Source organism: Cervus elaphus, chromosome 1 (assembly GCF_910594005.1).
Source record: "Cervus elaphus chromosome 1, mCerEla1.1, whole genome shotgun sequence".
Classification (NCBI taxonomy): Eukaryota; Metazoa; Chordata; class Mammalia; order Artiodactyla; family Cervidae; genus Cervus; species Cervus elaphus.
Window position 1 is genome coordinate 70,076,352 of NC_057815.1, and position 23,559 is coordinate 70,099,910.

Here is a 23,559-nt window from a genome sequence, read left to right on the forward strand (position 1 = left end):
CAGTTACTGTAATAAGAAAACAGAAAATGAGAATCAATACCTTTTGGCTCGTGGTTATTCTTTTCCCACTACTAATTATAAAGCAGAAAGAAACTGCAGTACAATATTCCCAACTGAATTAGCCTCAAACCAAAAAATGGATAAAAATTTAAAAACTAATAAAATTAGTTTTAAACACCAATAAAAATTAATTAAAGAATATTAACGGAAATAGCTTCCTCACCTCCCCAAAGAAATAAAATTAAATTGATTAAACTTAGGAAAGAAATGAATCCTGAATTACAATGTGTTGAGTACTTAATAAAGACTATTTAAGAAAGGAAAAAGAAAAAGAGACACAGAAAGAGAATGAAAATGAGATAAAGAAATAAAGAGTCAGAGAAAAAGTGATTGAGATGGAAGACAGGCAAAGAAGATTCAATATGATTGTAATTGAAGTTCCTGAAAAAGGAAAATAAAACAATGGTACAGATCTTATATATAAAACTATAGTTTTAAAATTAATTTGAAAGATCACTTTTTGAAAATGGAAGACCTGAATCTAGATTTTGAAAGGTGCATTTTTGTATTGTAAAACTGACTTGGAATGGTCAACTCTGAAAAAGACTAGTAAAATTACTGGATTTTAAAAATAAAAATTAAAAAAAATTCTCACAGCTCTAGGGAAAAAGACCAGATTACTCATAAGGGCAAGAAAATTAGGCTGGCACTAGACGTCAGCAACATAAAAAAGAAAAGCATCAGTGTAACTGCATTTTTAGTGCAAACCAAGGATTTTACATTCTAACCAAGTTGTTTTTCAGGTATCCAGGTTGTGAAAAACAGTTTTAAACATATAAGTACTCTTTGAAAACTGCACACATGACTCCTTCCAGATGAATCCATGAGTATTGCTCTGTTTAATTTAGTAGCTGCTAGCCACATGTGGCAGTTTAAATTTAAATAAGTGAAAGTTAAATAAAATGGGAATTTCAGTTCCTCGGTCACATTAGCCATGTTTCAAGCGCTCAGTATCCGTATGTGGCTTATGGTCGCCACATTGGGCAGTGCAGGTATAGAACATCACCTTCATTACAGAAAGCTCTACTGACTGTGTTGACTGGAGAATGATGTTCATTCAACTAGGAGAAAACTAGGCAGACTTGGGCAAAATGTCTGATAATGAACTTTTAATACATTTAACTATAAATCTAAGATTAAAACAATGATGGGATAAGGACTGAAGAATAGTGTATGGACATTATATGGTCTAGTGAAATAGAATAACAGATTTTAATATGCTACATTCAGTACAAGACAAATGGGGTGAACAAAATATATCAACCATTACCTGGAAGACCTAACGAGCATAACCGATAAACTCGATCTTATGGTTTTATGCTGAAGTTTACACCCTGATAACAGAATATACCCTCTTTTGAAGTACACACAGAACATTTATAAAAACAGTAAGTTCTATTAAGTAGAAATATTAAAACAACATCCTCTGGTCACAGTGCATCCATGCTAGAAATTAACAACAAATTCAAACCATAAAAAAGATCTTGCTCTTCAAAATTTTAAATCTTCTACTAACTCTTGGTTGAAAGGGAATATAGAAATGGAAATTACAGGATTCCTAAAATACAGTTGCAACAAACAGTCTGCATATCAGAATCTATGGGGATTTATATAAAGCCACCATCAGAGGATAATCCATAGGCTTAAACAAATAATAATAAAAGACAAAAATGAAAAGTGAAAAATTAATTAAAATCTCATCTCTAAAGGCAAGGAAAAAACCATAAAATAAAGATAAAAGCAGAAAGTGACAAGATAGAGAACAGAAAAACGTAGATCTAATTAATGAATCAAAATCTATTTTTTTAAGAAAAAAGTAGACAACTAGCTAACTTTAGAAAAAAGAAGCAGGGACTTCCCTGGTAGTCCAGTGGTTAAAACTCTGTGCTTTCAGTGCAGGGAATGCTGGTTTGATCCCTGGTCAGGGAACTAAGATCCCACATGCCATTTCGTACTGCCAAAAATAAATGAATCAATAATTTTTTAAAAAAGAAAGCAAACATGAACATTGAAATAAGAAATGGGGACTTCCCTGATGTTTCAGTGGTTAAGAATCTGCCTTCCAATGTAGGGAATGAGGGTTTGATCCCTGGTTGGGGAACTAAGATCCCACTTGCTATGGGTCAACTAAGCCCACATGCTACAACCAACACCTAGTGTAGCCAAAAATAAATAAATGAATAAAATATTTTAAAGAATAAGAAATGACAAAGAGGAAATGTCCACTGAAACAAAAGAATAAATTTCAAAAACTCCATGTAAATGAATAAATTTAGAATTGGCTAATTTCCTAGGAAAATGCAATTTGTCAGAATTGATCCAAAAGATAGAAAGCTTTATCAGACTAATTTTTATTTAGGAAATAGAATAACTTATTAAGGAATTCCTCTGCAAGCATTGCTGTGTCCAGATAGTTTCAAAGAGTTCTAGTAAACTTTCAAAGACCAGATAGTTACAATACTACATAAATTTTTCGAAAGCATAGATAATGAAAGAAGACTTCCAAATTCTTTTTATGTGGCAAACAACCTAATAAAATGCCATAAAAATAAATTTAAGGACTAATATCATGATTATCAGTGCAAATATCCTATGTAAATTATTAGCAAACCAAAGGATCGAACTACTGATACATATAACATCATTAATGAACCTAAAAAACGTTGTGCCAAGTGAAAGGAGCCAAAAGATGCAAAGGACCACATTGTATGATCCTATTCATATGCAATTTCTAGAAGAAGCAAAATTATAGAGATAAAGAGCAAATAATTAGTTACTTGTGATTTAGAGTGTATGTTGACTGCTAATAGGCATAAAGAAATTTGGGGGTTGATGGAATTCTCACAGAACTGAACTGCGATGATGGTAGCACAACTCTTTAAATTTACTAAAACTTAAAACTGTACACTTACACTGAGTGAATTTGATGGTATATCTCAATTCTTGTTTAAAAAATAAAAACAAGTGGACACAGGACATGGAGGAATGTGCACATTGTGTGAGAGAAGAAGGGATGTTTAGTTCCTACATCTCAGGGGTGGTGTTGAAGGAAGAAAGAAAATAGTAGAGCAGAATAAATATATATAGAACATTTTAAGTCAGTGATGGCATGTATAGGTACTGAGACTCTTTTCCAGTAGGATGCAGCTACTTTTCCTCTTGTCCTTGACAAGTAGAATCCAAACAACCACTCCTAATTGTTCAAGATTAGGTAAATCTTATTTGTCTCTGATTTTGAGAATTTTTTATTCTCTCTTGCAAGGATCTGTGTCTTTTTTATATATAGAGAGAGGAAATCTATCCTTTAACATTTTATTTATTTATTTATTTTTGGCTATGCTGGGTCTTCATTGCTGTGTGGGCTTTTCTCTAGCTGCAGTGAGTGGGGGCTACTCTCTAATTGCAGTGTATGGGCTTCTCATTGTTGTGGCTTCTCTTGTTGTGGAGCATGGGCTCTAGGCACGTGGGCTCAGTAGTTGCAACTCCCAGAGCACAGGCTCAGTAGTTGTGGCACACAAGCTTAGTTGTTCTGTGGCATGTGGGATCTTCCATTATCAGGGATCGAACCTGTGTCTCCTGTATTGGCAGGAGAATTCTTTACCAGAGCTACCAGGGAAGCCTGGATCCATTCTTTATTAAGTGATTTCCTTTACAAGTCAAAGACCTCAAGTTATTGTTTGATCTCTGTACAGATATGATGATTTGAGAAACTATTTTACATACAGTAATCTGCCCTCTTCTAGTATTCTTGTGACTATGTGGAGGAGCATAACTTCCTAAATTATTTTTTCCTGTAACCTTCTTCTAACTGAAGAATGTTAGGGGATAATTTTTAGACAAATCTCTTTGTTATCAGTATCTCTTCATGGAAAGTCATCCTCATAGAATTCATTCTCTGAAGTTCAGAGAAAGCCCATGAGCTCAATTTCTTTCTTTTAATTTCTTTTCATTATATCACTAATATATGTTAACAGATCCTTATCCATATCCTTGGAACCAAAATTATTTCTGAACTCAGATTGTTTTTTAATTCTAGAAAATTAATAGACTATGTTTGCTAGTATAGTATACTAAGCCCGCTGAAACTTGGGACAGCACCCTGCAGGTGAACATATCCATATTGCTGCTTAACATGGAAATATTCACACTAACTAGGCTTAATAATCACTATAAATAGCCTCATTTCCAATTACGTCAGGCTTTGCTATCAAATGAATTTGTGACAAACTTAAAGAACAAAACATCTTCTGGTTTTAAAAGTTTTTTTTGGAATTGTCTTATTAAACAAGCTATGTAAATTCATCTCTCTCTTGTCTTCTTTTGAAAAGTAGTAAGTAGTAAACAGAATGTAGTCTCACATTAGGGAACTAATACACCAAGACAACTGGAATTTGTCTCTAGAATGGAAGATAATTCAAATTTAAGAGATCCATTAATTCTATTTATTATATTAATTGATCTAAGAAGAAAAACTACATGATTATCTCCATAGATGTTGTAAAAGCCATTGTCAAAATTCAGCAACCATTTCTGATTTAAAAAGAAAAACTCAAGGAAATAAGAATTCACAAATCCTGTCTTAACATGATAAGATACACAGATCCATCTTGAAGTTAGCATTAGGAATAGAAGCATTCCTAGAAGGTCAAAACAAGGCAAGTATGTCTTTCTCCACCACTATTTAAAGAAGTATTAGAGGTATTTTTTTTTTTTAGAGGTATTAATCAATGCATTTCTGTGTGTATTTATGACCAAAAATCTATAATAATTACTTAATTGATATGAACTTTTTGGCATTGAGGGAGATTTTGCAAAAAGAATTGGGAACTTTGATGTTGTGTAGAAGTATATTAGGAGCAGATTGTCATGAGGGTCATTGTGTTCTGGCTCAGAGCCTATTTTAGTAATTTTTAAAATTTATTCAGCAGATTTTTACTAAGAATCAGTTATACCTAGTTATGTGTTAGGTATAACTCTCAAGCGTCCCAGGTGGTGCTAGTGGTAAAGAACCTGCCTGCCAATGCAGGAGATGTAAGAGACATGGGTTTGATCCCTGGTTGGGAAGATCTCCTGGAGCAGGTCATGGCAACCCACTCCAGTATTCTTGCCTGGAGAATCCCATGGACAGAGGACCATGGCAGGCTACCGTCTTTGGGGTCACAAAGAGTCGAACACGAATGGCTGAAGTGACTTAGCACACACATAGCTCTCAAACCATTGTTCATTGGAGCTTAGAGTTTAGCAAGGGAAACAAATTAATCTGATAAATTTATAATTAAGTGTGCACTAACAGGGGCTTTCCTGCTGGCTCAGCTGTAAAAGAACCTGCCTGCAATGCAGGAGACTCGGGAGGAGTTGCAGGTTCACTCCCTTGGTCAGGAAGATCCCCTGGAAAAGGAAATGGCAACCCACTCCAGTATTCTTGCCTGGAGAATCCCATGAACCAGCCCATGGGGTCACAAAAGAGTTGGACTGGACTTAGCAACTAAACAGTAGCAACAATGTACCACCAGTGTGGTGTTATGATGGAAAGGTACCAAGTACAGTGAGGAAGAATGAGGGAAGGTAAGAGTGAAAAACACTACTAACATCCCATGTCCCTGAGCAACTGCCAGGTCTTCCGGTAAGCCAGATTTCACTTTAGTCCACCTGCCTGGTTATAATTGCTTTGGAACTACCCAATCCCTTTATCTTTTTCTTTCTTTTTGTTTATTTTTCTACTATATTATATCCCAGATATGTACATTTTATGAAAGGAAGAGATATTCATAACAGATCAATGGAAAAACAAAAAAATGTCCTCTCATTATTTTTCTAATAGATCTCAGTAAAACTTGCTGTTAAAACGAGAGGGAATAAGAACGTAATGCTTGTTTTAAAAACACTTTAAAAATCAGCCCTGTATTGGTTTTCTACTGCTCCTCTAACAAAGTACCAAAAAAAAAAAGGGTAAGTTTATTATTTTGCAGTTCTTGAAACTAGAATTCTGATACAAGTCTCAGTTGGCTAATGTCAACATTTCTGTCCTTTCTGAAGGCTGTTGGGGGAGAGCCTGAGTTCCTTTCTGAAGACTGTAGGGGGAGAGTCAATTTCCTTGTCCTTTCCAGTTTATGTGGCTGCCCACATACTGTCTTCTGCATCTTGACTTGGTCCCTTTTCCTCCATCTTCAAATCTAGTAATTTTTACATCTCTTTGACCATTCTGCCGTAGTCACATCTTCCAAAGTTTCCTGCTTCTGAACACTCAGATGGTTAAGTGGTACACTGTTTCCTCACTGTGGTCAGACGTCAAATGGATCAAAAGAGATGTGTATCAGAACATGTCTGTAGTCTTGTAACCTTGAAAAACTATGGTAGTATACCAGAATATTTGAATCAAGAGGTTCCAACCTGGTGAAATTTTTATATGCTTGAGAGACTCTTTAAACCATGGTAAAATGCTGTGATTATGAACATCTAGTTAGAAAATTCTAACTAGATACATTGGTGCATTTGACCTCTTTATCTGATTCCATTACTAATTTGACTGCCTGTTTTTACTACGTATAGCCATAACCATGTCGGCAAAGTTGTTTTTCCCTGTTACTTGTTTTTCGGAATGCTGTAGACAGTTCCTAAAAATGTGAATTTTATTTTCACTTTGATGTCTCCGACTTTTTAAGGGAGACTGCGATGAAATGTTGGCTGAATCACCCTTACATTAATTAAATATTTTATTCTCTGTGTGATTGAATCAATTAATTTGCAAAAGAAAGAAAAGGACAATGCTTAGATTCCTTTTTAAAATATTGTCAAAATTTCTAATGTGTATAATTCAAGGTTCAATGAGTATTGTTTTGCTTTAACACATTTAGCATTTGTTTCTTAGCTAAAAGAACTCAAGTTTCCTATTCTTGAATTTCTTATTTGTGTCAATTTGAATAATATGTTACAAAATATGTACTTGCTGATAAATTGTAGCTTGTCACTGGTGAAAACTGACTTACTAGCTAAATTTTACCAGTGTTCTCTTTAGGCAGTGTGCCTCTTTTGATTCAACCATTTTCTCTTTGAATGAGATAACCTATTTGAAAATCTATATTCCTAGGCAAGTTGGTCCTAACCTGGACCCTCTGCTTTACTAGTCTCATTTTCCATAACTCTCACACATGTACCTTATACTTGAGCTGTATCAGCCTATTAGCTGTTTTTAGTGCTGTATATATTTTTATATCTCTACCTTTAACCTCTTAGCTGGTGAACTTGGCATGTATGTCAGTCAGGACTCAGTTTAAGTGTCATTTCTTCTAGAAAGCCTTCCTTTTAAACCTTCCTCAGCCCCATGATAGAATTAGATGACCCACTGAATATGATGCATATCTTTATCACAGCACTTAATGCATCATATTGTATTATCTGTTTACTTTTTGATTTTCTCTTAATACTCATTAGTAGTTAAGAGGAAAAGTAGCAGAACATGATCTTGGAGAGATTTAGGCATGGGCCAGATCACGTCAGGTCTCACCATAGGCCAGAGTGAAGAGTATGGATATTATTCTAAAAGCCAGTGGAGGGTTTTAGCAAGAGAGTGACATGATCCTATTTGTGTTTTTAAAACATCTCCCTGAGTATCTGGGGAGAATCTATTTGTGGACAGTAAGAGTGCAAGCTGGAAAACCAGTCAACAGAGACTACTGCAATGGCCCAAGTGAGAGGTGATAGTGGCCTAGACTAGGATAGCATCAGTGGAGATCGGAGAAAAGTGGATGTTCAATTCAGTTCAGCCGCTCAATCATGTCCAACTCTGCGACTGCATGAACCGCAGCACGCCAGGCCTCTCTGTCTATCACCAACCCCCAGAGTCTACCCAAACCCATGTCCATAGAGTCAGTGAAGCCATCCAGTCATCTCATCCTCTGTTATCCCCTTCTCCTCCTGCCCTCAATCTTTCCCAGCATCAGGGTCTTTTCATATGAGTCAGCTCTTCGCATCAGGTGGCCAAAGTATTGGAGTTTCATCTTCAACATCAGTCCTTCCAATGAACACACCCAGGAATGATCTCCTTTAGGATGGACTGGTTGGATCTCCATGCAGTCCAAAGGACTCAAGAGTCTTCTCCAACACCACAGCTCAAAAGCATCAATTCTTCTGCACTCAGCTTTCTTTATAGTCCATCTCTCACATCCATACATGACCACTGGAAACACCATAGCCTTGACTAGACGGACCTTTGATGACAAAGTAATGTCTGCTTGTTAATATGCTGTCTAGGTTGGTCGTAACTTTCCTTCCAAGGAGTAAGTGTCTTTTAATTTCATGGCTGCAATCACCATCTGCAGTGGTTTTGAAGCCCAGAAAAATAAAGTCAGCCACTGTTGCCACTGTTTCCCCATCTATTTGCCTTGAAGTGATGGGACCGGATGCCATGATCTTAGTTTTCTGAATGGTGAACTTTAATCCAACTTTTTCACTCTCCTCTTTCACTTTCATCAAGAGGCGTTTTAGTTCCTCTTCACTTTCTGCCACAAGGGTGGTGTCATCTGCATATCTGAAGTTATTGATATTTCTCCCAGCAATCTTGATTCCAGCTTGTGCTTCATCCAGCCCAGCGTTTCTCATGATGTACTCTGCATAGAAGTTAAATAAGCAGGGTGACAATATACAGCCTTGATGTACTGCTTTTCCTATCTGGAACCAGTCTGTTGTTCCATGTCCAGTTCTAACTGTTGCTTCCTGACCTGCATACAGGTTTCTCAAGAGGCAAGTCAGGTGGTTTGGTATTCCCATCTCTTTCAGAATTTTCCACAGTTTATTGTGATCCACACAATCAAAGGCTTTGGCATAGTCAAGAAAGCAGAAATAGATGTTTTTCTGGAACTCTCTTGCTTTTTCGATGATCCAGCGGATGTTAGCAATTTGATCTCTGATTCCTCTACCTTTTCTAAAACCAGCTTGAACATCTGGAAGTTCATGGTTCACGTATTGCCTGGCTTGGAGAATTTTAAGCATCACTTTACTAGCATGTGAGATGAGTGCAGTTGTGCTGTAGTTTGAGCATTCTTTGGCATTGCCTTTCTTTGGGATTGGAGTGAAAAGTGGATGACTCAGGATGTATTGTGGAGTTAATGCCTGTTGGACTCATTAACGGATTAAAAGTGGGAGTTGGGAAAAAGGAAAGATTTTCAAAGTTTCTTTTCAGGTTTCCAGTTTGGACAACTGTGGAAAGAGAAAATCTGGCATTGTTTTGATTATATTGAGTTTGAAATGCCTGTGAGACATTAAATGAAGAACTAAGTAGGCATTTAAATACATGGCATTGGAATTTTAGAGGTGAGGTGTAGACATCATTGTTATAATTTGAAGCCATGGGAACTGATGAGATCACCTAGAGGATGAATATATTGAGAGAAGAAAGCCCAAAGAGAAACATAAATACCACAGGTTCATCACCCAAAGGCAGAATCTGGCATCCTGACATGTTTTAATTGCCATATTTAAAAATTTTAAATCCTTTAAAGTAATTTCCCACATTTGAAAATTGAGAGTTCCCATAAAAATTCAGATTTTTGCCTTCTCTTGAATAATTTGAAAATGCAACATCACTAAGCCTATATTTCTATGCAGGGGCAATCAGTCTAAGCTCTGTTCTTCAGTATGGTCTGTCCAGTTGAGCACAGTCTCTACACCGTTTCTTGTTTGTTTTTTTAACTTAGCATGTTTTAGTCAAATATCTCTCTAGGCATTTGAATTTACAGACCCTGATTTACATGTTAAGCATAGAAGGAGCCAACCAAGGAACCTATGAGGAAGCAACACCAAGATAGGAAATCCAGCAGAACAAGATGTTACAGAAAACTAGAGCAGAACATGTCTTGCTTATTAAATACTATTAAGAGATTGAGGAGGATAAAAGAAAGGCTTTTTCAGTGGTGTGAATAGTTTTGAGGAAGGGATCAGAAAGAGAGGTGAGGAAATGGAGGCAGTTCTTTTGAAAACTCAGGAAAGTGAGGAAGCACAGGTAAATGGGACAGGAGGTATTAGAGACTTTGTGAACAGTCCATTAGCCAGGTGGCGATGGTTGATACAGGAGAGAAAGGTGATAAAGGACATGAAGTACTTAGAGACCAGGTGGTGCCCTAGACCACAAGAGCCCAATTGGCCTTTGCCTGGAAGCGGCATGCTGCTGTGGGGACGGAGGGGAGGAGCGCCCTGGGCCTGAGGTGGTGGCAGCACAGAACACTAACCCATAGCAGCGAGAATCAGCAGTGCTCACGCAGAATCAGAGTGTTGTTTTAGGGTAAATATTTAGACTCAAACTGTATGTATGCACTGTGTTTATACAATCTGCCTCACTCTCTCTGCCTGTGAATCTCTCTAACTCAGATGTTACCTTGCCAGGCAAGGCTTTCTGTTCTATTGTCCACATTATTCCCAAATAATATTTTTTTCTCTTTGGTACTCATTTATTTCTCCTGTTATATTTTATCAATTCATTCCTAACATTTCCTCTACTAGTCATACACATATTCTTACTTTAATGGGAAATGCTGGATCATGGAGAAGGAAAAAGAAAAAAAGGAAGAAAGGAAAAAAAATCAACCAGTCACCAAACACTTAGTAAGTGTTCTCTATATGCCTGGTTCTGTGCTAGGTTCTAGAGATTCTATCAGTTCAGTTCAGTTCAGTCACTCTATTGTGTCCGACTCTGCAACCCCAAGGACTACAACACGCCAAGCCTCCCTCTCCATCACCAATTCCTGGAGTTTACTCAAACTCATGTCCATTGAGTCGGAGATTCTTTAGTGAGCTATAGAAACCTGGACCATACTTTGTCTTAGAATCTTTGAATTTAACAGTGATCTTTCACATTTAAGGTTCAACAAATCCTTGATAGGCCTTTAAAATACCAGCACGCAGGTACCAGCACACCCACTGAATCAGGAGTTTCTGGGACAAGGGCCTAGCATTTGTAAAGATCTTGAGGCAAAATAGTGTTCTCCAAAAACTGATAACTACTGGTGTAGCCAGACATTATTTCTTAGATGCCTTGTACGGTTGACTTAACTGGGGCAAAAACAGAGGAAGATTTAAGTTAGGAGGTGCCATTTAAAATGGATCTGGCAGAAACTGCTCAGGGGAGGGAACAAGAGATATGAAAGAGGGAAGCCAGAATGGGACAGGGCTACTCCTGTAGGCGTTGGTCTACTCACATGTCTCAAGAAGGTTCTGCTTGCTGCTTGCCCAGTAAATCTTGCCTACTTGAGTTGTAAAAACAAATAAATAAAATGGATTTGGGATATACACTGAAGTATTAAGGGGGACATGATGCATCCAATTTACACAGATGTTTCAGAAAGATAATAATTTATATATGCATATGTAAATTATTAAAGTTGGTAAATCTGAATAGAGAATTTACAGGAGTTCATTAGACTATTCTTTCAACATTCTAAAGTTTGAAATTGTTTGAAAAGGCAAAAGCTGAAAGGAATGAAAATCGCAAAATAAATTGGATCTAGAAGTTACATGCAGAGAAGGTAATGGCACCCCACTCCAGTACTCTTGCCTGGAAAATCTCATGAAGGAGGCTGGTAGGCTGCAGTCCATGGGGTCGCTAAGAGTCGGACATGACTGAGCGACTTCACTTTCACTTTTTACTTTCATGCACTGGAGAAGGAAATGGCAACCCACTCCAGTGTTCTTGCCTGGAGAATCCCAGGGACGGAGGAGCCTGGTGGGCTGCCATCTATGGGGTCGCAGAGAGTCGGACACGACTGAAGTGACTTAGCAGCAGCAGAAGTTACATGAGATTTCAGTAAGCAGAGACAAAGGCTAGTGGCAGGTGGCGGTGGTGGTTTGGTCAATAAGTCATGTCTATCTCTTGCAACCCCATGTACAATAGCCTGCCAGGCTCCTCTGTCAGTGAGGTTTCCCAGGCATAAATACTGGAGTAGGTTGCTATTCCCTTCTCCAGGGGATATCCCCAACCCAAGGACTGAACCCACGTCTCCGCATTGTAGGAAGATTCTTTACTGTTGAGTCACCAGAGGCAGGTAGGATTGAATAATGAAAGGGGTAAGTATTCCAGGCCAAAAGAACAGGGTAAGCAGTGAACAAAGACAGAACAGATTAGAAGATGAATAGTGTTGAGATGAGAGAAGTAAGCAGTCAGGTGTAACTGAACTACAAGTTCAGTAAAATGAACTGAATGGAGCCAAATTACGAAACTCCACATATGCCTTGCAAGGAGTTTAGTCTTTGTCATTAAAACTAACAATCATCAAGTGGGATGCTCATTCCCCAGGTAGTGAGAAATATGATCTGTTGGGGCAGGAAGAAAGCTAACACCTATTTGTATTTATTTATATCATTTTTTTAAATTTCTATTTTACATGTTTAAAAATATATGTAGTATCTTCACACAGCAGTGTGTATACAATTTATAAATAAATACACATATATGGAGTTCCTAAACAATTTTTTTTTGCTATCAAAGTAAGGAAACTACTCCTGTAAACATTTTCCTGCTTTGTAACCACAGTAATACTTTTTAATGCAGAAGTCAGTCCTGTTAATATGTGTGTGCACTTATGTATTTGTGTATGTGGATGTAGTTTTCAACAATTTACTTTGTGTTTAGGATGAAGTTCAAATCATAGCATGACTTTAAAAGCTCTTCTCAGTTTACTGCCTGCAAATCATGGCAATATTCTCACTGGATGCAACAATGTTTATAGTCGAAGCCAAGCTCTTTTACTTCTTTGAGTGCATTGTCATTCCTTTATGTTGGATGATCCTTCTACATAGAATGATCTCATTTTTAAAAGTTCTTTTCACCTATTTAATTCCAGTTTGTTGTTCTTCTAGTCCTAGCTTATGTGTTACTTCCCCTGATATCCCTCTTCTGACTCACTAGACAAGGTAGTAACCCCTTTGTATAGACTCCCTTAGCTTTGAAATGGCCTCTCTCATATTTTTAGTGGCTTCCTAAAAGTTCTTAGGACAGGAAACATTTACCTCTTATTCACTCCTTTGTCCCAATGGAAATGCTTGGAACGTTGGTAAAAGTGAAAGTGAAGTCGCTCAGTCGTGTCCGACTCTTTGCGATCCCATGGACTGTAGCCTACCGCGCTCCTCCGTTCATGGGATTTCCCAGGAATGTTCGTAGTTCAGTTTAATTGAGTTCAGTCGCTCAATCATGTCCAACCCTTTGTGACCCCATGGACTGCAACATGCCAGGCTTTCCCTGTCCATCACCAACGCCCAGAGCTTGCTGCAGCTCATGTCCATCTAGTCAGTGGTGCCATCAACCATCTCATCCTCTTGTCCCCTTCTCCTGCCTTCAGTCTTTCCCAGCATCAGGGTCTTTTCCAGTGAGTCAGTTCTTCACATCAGGTGGCCAACGTATTGGAGTTTCAGCATCAGTCCTTCCAGTGAATATTCAGGGTTGATTTCCTTTAGGATTGACTGGTTTGATCTCCTTGCAGTCCAAGGGACTCTCAGGAGTCCTCTCCAACATCACAGTTCAAAATTTTCAGTTCTTCGGCTCTCAGCTTTCTTCATGGTCCAATTCTCATATCCATACATGACTCCTGGAAAAGCTATAGCTTTGACTGGACGGACCTGTGTTGGCAAAGTAATGTCTCTGCTTTTTCGTATGCTCTCTAGGTTGGTCATAGCTTTTCTTCCAAGGAGCAAGCGTCTTTTAATTTCACGACTGCAGCCACCATCTGCAGTGATTTTGGAGACCAAGAAAATAAAGTCTGTCACTGTTTCCACTGTTTCCCCATCTATTTGCCATGAAGTGCTAGGGCTGGATGCCATGATCTTAGTTTTCTGGATTTTGAGTTTTAAGCCAACTTTTTTACTCTCCTCTTTCACTTTCATCAAGAGGCTCTTTAGTTCCTCTTCATTTTCTGCCATAAGGGTGGTGTCATCTGCATATCTGAAGTTATTGATATTTCTCCTGGCAATCTTGATTGCAACTTGTGCTTCATCCAGCCCTGGCATTTCACATAATGTACTCTGCATATAAGTTAAATAAACAAGGTGACAATATACAACCTTGATGTACTCCTTTCCCAATTTGGAATCAGTCCATTGTTCCATGTCCTGTTCTAACTGTTGCTTCTTGACCTGCGTACAGATATCTCAGGAGGCAGGTAAGGTGGTCTGGTATTCCCATCTCCTCCACTAGCTTTGTTCGTAGTGGTGCTTCCTAAGGCCCACTTGACTTCGCACTCCAGGATGTCTGGCTCTAGGTGAATGATCATACCATCGTAGTTATCCGGGTCATGAAGATTTGTTTTGTATAGTTCTGTGTATTCTTGCTACCTCTTCTTAATATCTTCTGCTTCTGTAAGGTCCATACCATTTCTGTCCTTTATTGTGCCCATCTTTGCATGAAATGTTCCTTTGGTATCTCTAATTATCTTGAAGAGATCTCTAGCCTTTCCCATTCTATTGTTTTCCTCTATTTCTTTGCACTGATCACTTAGGAAGGCTTTCTTTTCTCTCCTTGCTATTCTTCAGATGGATATATCTTTCCTTTTCTCCTTTGCCTTTTGCTTTTCTTCTTTTCTCATGTATTTGTAAGGCCTCCTCAGACAACCATTTTGCCTTTTTGCATTTCTTCTTCCTGGGGATGGTCTTGGTCACAGCCTCCTGTACAATGTCATCAACCTCTGTCCATAGTTCTTAAGGCTCGCTGTCTATCAGATCTAATCCCTTTAATCTATTTGTCACTTCCTCTGTATAATCATAAAGGATTTCATTTAGGTCATACCTGAATGGTCTAATGGTTTTCCCTACTTTCTTTAATTTAAGTCTGAATTTGGCAATAAGGAGTTCATGATCTGAACCACGTCAGCTTCTGGTCTTGTTTTTGCTGAGTGTATAGAGCTTCTCCATCTTTGGCTGCAAAGAATATAATCAGTTTGATTTCGGTGTTGAGCATCTGGTGATGTCAATGTGTAGAGTCTTCTCTTGTGTTGTTGTAAGAGGGTGTTTGCTATGACCAGTGCGTTCTCTTGGCAGAACTGAAAAGGCTACTTACTGTATGATTTCAACTGTATGACAGTTTGGAAAAGACAAAACTGTAGACAGTAGAAAGATCAGTGGAGTAGAGATCAGTAGAAAGATCTCTTGCCTGGAGAGTCCCATGGACAGAGGAGCCTGGCGGACTATAGTCCATGGGGTTGCTCAGAGTCAGACATGACAGAGCATGCACACACACATGTGAATTGCATCTCAGTAAAGCTAATATATTTTAGCAAAAATTGGTGGTTTGCTTTCTAGTGGCAAAATATAAAATATTGTATGGAGAGAGGTGATATTCTGTTATATTTCTTTGCACTCTAAATGGAGTTTCGAAAGGAAATAAACTGTAGAGGTTTTTTGAAAGATCAGGCTTTAATGTGATATAAAAACAGTGACAAGAGAATATTTGGAAACATTTGGATAAAAACAACCCTTGAATGAGACATAGATTAAGTGGCCAGTCTACCTTTCAGGATAAATAGTCATCCACCTCATTTTTATTTTTTTACTTTATAGTATATTATGTGACTTTAAATAGCTCAAAAGGTTTGGTTTTTTCTCCTGCCATTAATTTATCTAATTTTCTGATTTCTCCTTTGAAAAAGGACAGCCACCATCCCACTTCTTCATTTCCTTAGTAAGATGAGTTCAGTAACTCTTTACTTCTCTCATCTCATTTTGAGCACTAAAAAAATGTGATAATATCCATACTGATTCTTTTTTAAAGAGTAACAAAGCGTTTGAAATCTTTCTCTAATGGTTTTGTTCAAATGATTTGATAACATCCACATTTACTGTGTTTGTTGGGCTACCTGTTATATCCTTGAGACAGACTCCTGGCATCATTCTTGCTTTCGCTGGCTTCTTTTGTAAGTCCCATCTTCTCTGCTCGTATGGTAGTGTGTGTGTGTGTGTGTGTGTGTGTGTGTGTGTGTGTGTGTGTCTGGCTTTTGTAAGTCCCATCTTCTCTGCTCCTATGGTAGTGTGTGTGTGTGTGTGTGTGTGTGTGTGTGTGTGTCTGGCTTCTTTTGTAAGTCCCATCTTCTCTGCTCCTATGGTAGTGTGTGTGTGTGTGTGTGTGTGTGTGTGTGTGTGTGTGTGTGTGGCTTCTTTTGTAAGTCCCATCTTCTCTGCTCCTATGGTAGTGTGTGTGTGTGTGTGTGTGTGTCTGGCTTCTTTTGTAAGTCCCATCTTCTCTGCTCCTATGGTAGAGAGAGAGAGTGTGTGTGTGTGTGTGTGTGTGTGTGTGTGTGTGGCTTCTTTTGTAAGTCCCATCTTCTCTGCTCCTATGGTAGTGTGTGTGTGTGTGTGTGGCTTCTTTTGTAAGTCCCATCTTCTCTGCTCCTATGGTAGAGAGAGAGAGAGAGAGAGAGAGTGTGTGTGTGTGTGTGTTGTAAGTCCCATCTTCTCTGCTCCTATGGTAGAGAGAGAGAGAGAGAGTGTGTGTGTGTGTGTGTGTGTGCGCGCGCGCGCTCTCAGTCGTGTCCAACTCTTCCCAAAGACTGTGCTTCTATGGCAGTGTGTGTGCGTGCGTGCCCGCGTCGCACTCTCGGTCATGTCCACTCCCATGGACTGTAGCTCCTCTGTCCGTGAAATTTTCCAGGCAAGAATACTGGAGCAGTTTGCTTTTTCTTTCTTCAAGGGATCTTCCCTACCCCGGGATCAAACCCATGTGTCCTGCATCGACAGGCGGGTTCTTTACCAGCTGAACCACCAAGGAAGTTCTCTTCATGCGTATCTTTTTTTTCTCCCCATATCTCCACTTACTGGTATCTTCTGTTTATTGGCCTGTCTCTTCCATTAGCCTGTATGCTTCATTAAGGCCAATGATTGGATCTTACCTTTGTACCTCAGCGTCTGTAGTTGAATTTGGCAAATAGAAAGTACTCAATAAAGGCTTATTGAACTGAGCTTCATCACAGTAGTAGCTGTATTATCAGGTGTAATCGGGAGTGATATTTATTATGTTAATTTTTAAAGAGTCAAAGTTATAATTATTGAAAAATACATATACCCATCTTTAAGTTTTATTTTAATTTAAGCATAGTGGTATAATCTTTGACAACGATTTGATGCAGAGCATGGCCTTTGAATATAGTACCCTAATTATAGTTCTGATGGTCTTTTTTGCATTGAAAAACAAACAGAAAATTTTAAAACTTACAATGAAAACGATTTATTTAAAATAGAAGCAGTTGGAAAGAACTTTGAGGCATGAATACAGAATTTTCCCCAGTTCATAACATATATCCACAGATATCAAGAGCAATTTTTATTAGCAACTCAATTTTATTAATTCTGTTTTAAACATTTCTTGAAATATTTTAAATAGTTTTTATAGAAACAGTAGCTGTCTTTTTGCAGTCATATTTCTGTTAACTAAATGCAGTGGCATTAGCAAGTTTCAGAACAAACAGACATAACTGATTGGTTCTTATTAAGCATATACTTCAAGTATTTGGATTAGAAATAGAAAGAAGTACTGAAGAGTAGCTAACCAGCTCTGAGCATTAAAGCTTACCCCTAGCATCCATAATACATTTTATGCAAAAGAATGGAGAATATTGATTAATTTAGTAAATCACTTACTGGAGGGAATTTATGAGAATTTATGCTTGTTTTTTTTTTCTGTTCCAAAATTTCATCAATTATAGACAGAGCTTAGGCAGGGTCTGGTATATCTTTCCACAGGATTTCATAAATTTGTTCTTAAAACTCAGTGCTTTAAAATGTCTTATTGTCTTTTCAAGTCACTCTGGCCCCGCACAAAGAATTTCATGCTAATTGTTTTTTTTTTATTTGTTTGTTTTAATTTCAGTGGTAGGAATGGGATCCTGGTGCTTCCACATGACTCTGAAATATGAAATGCAGGTCAGTAATGACAAAATTGACTAAATGCTTATTTCTCTTAGTCTAGAGACACTTCACATTTGAGGAAAGAGCAAATTACTAGATGATGATATTGAGACAAGAGAAAAAAGATGAGATCTGTAGTCCCTGGAGTTTTTACTTCAGACCAAGGGATCCAGGTTGAATAAGTGAAGTAAAGGGGCAAGCAAAGAAGTGGTCCAGAGAGAAACTAAGCAAGAGCAGTATGAGTTTTTGACCACCTCTGTTACGGCATGTATAGCTTTAGAGCAGGATTGGAAAGTAAAATGCCATACAGACATCCTGGTAAGATAAAATCAGTTCACCAAAACAATGTATTCTTATTCTTAGCTGCCTATATTCCCTTATGTCTCTTTTATGGCCTCCAGTTGAATGGTCTGGTTCCTTTAACTAGCAGGGTTTTAGAGCTATGCAAGGATTTATATTTACTGTCCTCGCCCCAAGGGGGCCATATAGGTTGTCTGGAATCTTTTAACCTCTTTGTTCCCCATTGCTAACCCAGAAGCTTCTAGAATAACACCGTCCAATAAAAATATAACGTTGAGGTTCATGTTGAGGTTTGACAGCAAACAAAAAAATTCTGTAAAGCAATTATCCTTCAATTAAAAAGTAAATTTGAAAAAAAATATAATGTGAACTACTTGTACAATTTCCAGTAGTCTCCAGTAGTCACATTTTAAAAAGCCACATTAAAAAGAAATAGGTGTAATTAATTTTAATAATATATTTTAACTCAGTATATCCAAAGTATTGCTATTATTTCAACATGTAATTGATATAAAAACCTATTAACGAAATGTTTCACAGCCTAGAATTGGGTATATATTTTACACTTGCAGTGTATTTCAGTTTAGATTACTCCAAATGCTCAATAGCCGCATACGCCTAGTGCCTACTGTATTGGATAGCGCTAATCTGGAAGGATCTGTTTATATAACAGTCTATGAATTACTAATTACAGCCATATTAAAATATGAGTGACATCTATAAAACTAGTGGCATATAATCTTCAAAAGTATCCATGGTCATAAAATGAAAAGACCGAGGAACTGTGCACAATTGAAGGAGACTGAAAGGACGTGAGAAGTAAACGGGCGGTGTGATTCTGGACCGGACCCTGTGAGTGTGTGTGCCCGTGCTTATACTTACGATATTACTGGGACGCTTAGAAAACTTAATGGGGTCTGAGGATTATGTAGTAGTAATTAATCTATGTTACTTTCCTGATTTTGTTGGTGGTATTGTCGATATGTAGGTGTATATCTTTTTTTATAGATGTAATTCACATATCACAAAAATATACCCTTTTAAAGCATACAAGTTGTTTTAAGTATACTCACAAGTTGTGGAACCATCACTACTCTCTAGTTCCAGACTACTTTCATCACCTCAAAGAGAAATCTCGTTTCTATTAGCAGTCACTCCCCATTAATTCCTCCACCTAGCCCTTGACAACCACTGATCTACTCTCTCTCCATGGATTTGCCTATTCTGTACATTTTATAGCAAATGGATCATACAATATGTGGCCTTTTGTATCTGAGCTTTTTCACTTAGGCCAAAATATCATTGTTTAGATATGGCACATTTTGTTAATCAGCTTATTAATTAGTGGATATTTGGGTAGTTTTTGGTTTTTGAACATAATACTGCTATCAGCGTTCATATACGAGTTTTTGTGTGGATGTATGTTTTCAGTTCTCTTAGGCATATGTTTGGGAGTGGAATTTCTGGGTCACACGGTAGATAACTATATTTAACCTTTTGAGGAGCTGCTAGACTGTTTTTCTCAGTGACCGTACCATTATACATTCCTGCTGGCAATTTTCTGTATTCTTGCCAGTACTTGTTATTGTCTGTCCTTTTAATTAGAGCCATCCTAGTGGGTGTGAAGTAGTATCTCATTGTGGTTTTCTTTTGCATTTCCCTAATAATAAATGGGCATTTCCCTGGTGACTCAGTGGTAAATAATCCACCTACCAAGCAGGAGATGCAGGTTCAGTTCAGTCACTGGGTCAGGAAGATCCACTGGAGAAGAAAATAGCAACCTGTTCTAATATTCTTGCTTGGGAAATCCCATGAACAGAGGAGCCTGGTGGGCTGCAATCCATGGGATCACAAAAGAGTTGGACACGACTTAGTAACTAAACAACAACAGTAATAAATGATGTTGAGCATTTTTTCATGTGTATATTGACCATTCATGTATCTTCTTAGGAAACATATCTGTTCATATCCTTTTGCCTATTTTAAAATTGGATTATTTGCCTTTTTGTCATTAAATGGTAAGAGTGCTATATGTATTCTAGATATAGGCCCTTATAAAATACATGGTTTTATAACATTTTCTTTCATTCATGAGTTGTTTTTTTCATTTTGTTAATAGCATCCTTTGAAGCAAAAAAAGTTCTCAATTTTGCTGAAGTTCATTTTATCTATTTTTCCCTTTGGTTGCTTTTGCTTTTGATATTATATCTAAGGAACCTAATCCAAGGTCATGAAAACTTAAACCTATATCTTATTCTAGGAGCTTTGAGCTTTGTAGTTGTAGCTCTTACATTTAGGTATTTGCTCCATTTTTAATTAATTTTTGTATATGGTGTGAGGTACTCATCTAACTTCATTCTTCTGCATATGGATACTCAGTTGTCTCAGGTCGTTTGTTGAAAACACTGTTCTTTCCCCACTGAATTGTCGTGGCACCCCTGTCGAAATCAAAGTCAGTCAGTCAGTTCAGTTGCTCAGTCGTGTCTGACTCTTTGCGACCCCACGGACTGCAGCACGCCAGGCCTCCCTATCTATCACCAACTCCCGGAGTTTACTCAAACTCATGTCCATTGACTCAGTGATGCCATCCAACCATCTCATCCTCTGTTGTCCCCTTCTCCTGTTGTCCTCAATCTTTCCCAGCATCAGGGTCTTTTTCAATGAGTCAGTTCTTAGCATCAGGTTGCCAAAGTATTGGAGTTTCAGCTTCAGCATCAGTCCTTCCAGTGAATATTCAGGATTGATTTCCTTTGGAATGGACTGGTTGGATCTCCATACAGTCCAGGGACTCTCAAGGGTCTTCTCCAATACCACAGTTCAAAAGCATCAATTCTTCAGCGCTCAGCTTTCTTATAGTCCAACTGTCACATCCATACGTGACTACTGGAAAAACCGTAGCTTTGGCTAGATGGACCTTTGTTGGCAAAGTAATGTCTCTGCTTTTTCTTATGCTCTCTAGGTTGGTCATAGCTTTTCTTCCAAGGAGCAAGCATCCTTTAATTTCATGGCTGCAGTCACCATCTGCCATGATTTTGGAGCCCACCAAAATAAAGTCTGTCACTGTTTCCACTGTTCCCCATCTATTTGCCATGAAGTGATGGGACCAGACGCCATGATCGTTTTCTGAATGTTGAATTTTAAGCCAACTTTTTCACTCTCCTCTTTCACTTTCATCAAGAGGCTCTTTAGTTCTTCTTCACTGTCTCCGGTGGAGGCGTGGGTCGGCGATGACCTGCTGCTTTGTTGGGAACACTGAGTGAGGCAGTATGTGCAGGGGACCTTTTGAAGGAGGTCGCCATTATCTTCTTTACCTCCACCATAGTTTGACCCCAGGTAAATAACAGGGAGGGAACACAGCCCCACCCATCAATAGAAAATTGGATTTAAGATTTACTGAGCTTGGGGGCCATCAGAACAAGACCCAATATCCCTCTCAGTCAGTCTCTCCCATCAGGAAGCTTCCATAAGCCTCTTATCCTTCTCCATCAGAGGGCAGACAGACTGAAAACCACAATCACAGAAAACTAACCAATCTGACCACACGGACCACAGCCTTGTCTAATTCAATGAAACTATGCACCATGCTATGTAGGGGCACCCAAGATGGATGGGTCATGGTGGAGAGTTCTGACAAAACGTGGTCCACTAGAGAAGGGAATGGCAAACCACTTCAGTATTTTTGCCTTGAGAACCCCATGAACAGTATGAAAAGGGATTTTGAAAGAGATTGCATTAAATCCGTACTTTGGAAAGTATTGCCATCTTTATATTAGGGCTTCCAATATTTGAACACAGGGTATCTTCTCACTTATTTAAGTCTTTTAATTTTCTTTCAATGATGTTTTATAGTTTATGTGCAAGTCTTGACTTCTTTTGTATAGGTATTATATTCTTTTTGATGCTATAAATGAAATTGTTTTCTTAATTTCATTTTCTGATTTCTCATGCCTATTGTATAGAAATAACAATGATTTTTGCATATTGCTCCTATTCCTGCAGCCTTCTTGAACTTGTTTTTACCTCTTACAGTTTTATGTGTATATGTATATGGATTCGTTAGGGTTTTTTGTCTGTATAAGATCATGTCATATGTAAATAGAGTTTTACCTCTTCCTTAGCAATTAAATGCCTTTCACTTATTTTTCTTGCCTAACTGCCCTGACTAGGACTTCTTGCACAGTGTTTTATTTTTAATTGAAATATAGTTAATTTACATTATTATATTAGTTTCAAATGTGCAACATAATGATTCCATATTTTTACAGATTATATTCCATTATAAATTACTACAAGATAATGGCAGTGGTATGCTATGTATCTTTGTGGCTTATCTATTTTATATGTAGTAGTTTGTATCTATTAATTCCACACTCTAATTGTCCTTCCCTCTTCCTCTTTGGTAACCACAAGTTTGTTTTCTATATTTGTGAATATGTTTCTGTTTTGCATGTATATTCATTTGTATCCTAGACACTGTTGAATAGAAGTGGAGAGAACAGACATCCTTGTTTTCTTCCTGATCTTAAGAAGAAAGCTTTCAGGTTTTCATAATTATAATATTAGCTTTATTAGGCTGACGAAGTTCTCTTCTATTCCTAGTTTGAGTGTTTTTATCAAGAGAAAGTGTTGGAATTTTCAGATTTTTTTCTATATCTCTTGAAATTATCATGTGGTTTTTCTTCTTTATTATATTAGTATGGTCTAGTATGTTGATTTATTTTCATATATCAAACCAACCTTGCATTCCTGTGCTAAATTCCATTTAATCAAGGCATATAATCTTGAGTGAATATCCTTGTAGGAAATGTGCACTAAACTACTTTGGAGTTGTGGAACCTCATGTCACTGGCTGACTCAAATGGTTCAGGGAGAAGAAAATTATTTGTATTGTACTTTAAACAGAGAAACAATGGACATATACTTTGACCCAGTAATTGCACTCCTAGGATTGCTTCCTAAGAAAGTAATCAGAGATACAGAAAAGATGTTTCACAAAGATATTTACCACAGCATCACAATAAAGAATTTTAAATGATCTAAATGCTTAACAGTAGGAAGATTTTTGGAATTCCCTGACAGCCCAGTGGTTATAGGGCTCAGCACTTTCACTGCTGACACCTGGGTTAATCCCTGGTTGGGGAACTAAGACCCCACAGGCTGTGAGACGTGGCCAAACAAAAAGAAAACAACAATTTAATATGCTGTGATATACCTAAACTAAAGTAATATTTTTTTTTTGCTTTTTTTGTTTGTTTGTTTGTTTGTTTTGCTTTTTTTAAAATTATATTTATTTTTATTAGTTGGAGGCTAATTGCTTTACAGTAT

At 37.7% G+C, this 23,559-nt stretch overlaps 1 protein-coding gene across 1 annotated transcript in view; it reads left to right on the top strand.

Moving 5' to 3' along the window:
- The window catches only part of ACER3 (alkaline ceramidase 3), a 152,793-nt gene that overhangs the window by 57,752 nt on the left and 71,482 nt on the right, over window positions 1-23,559 (top strand). Inside the window, exon 3 of the mRNA XM_043908067.1 lies at window positions 17,897-17,949. Within this exon, the coding sequence (XP_043764002.1) occupies window positions 17,897-17,949 (53 nt within the window). The remainder of the gene's footprint in view (window positions 1-17,896; window positions 17,950-23,559) is intronic.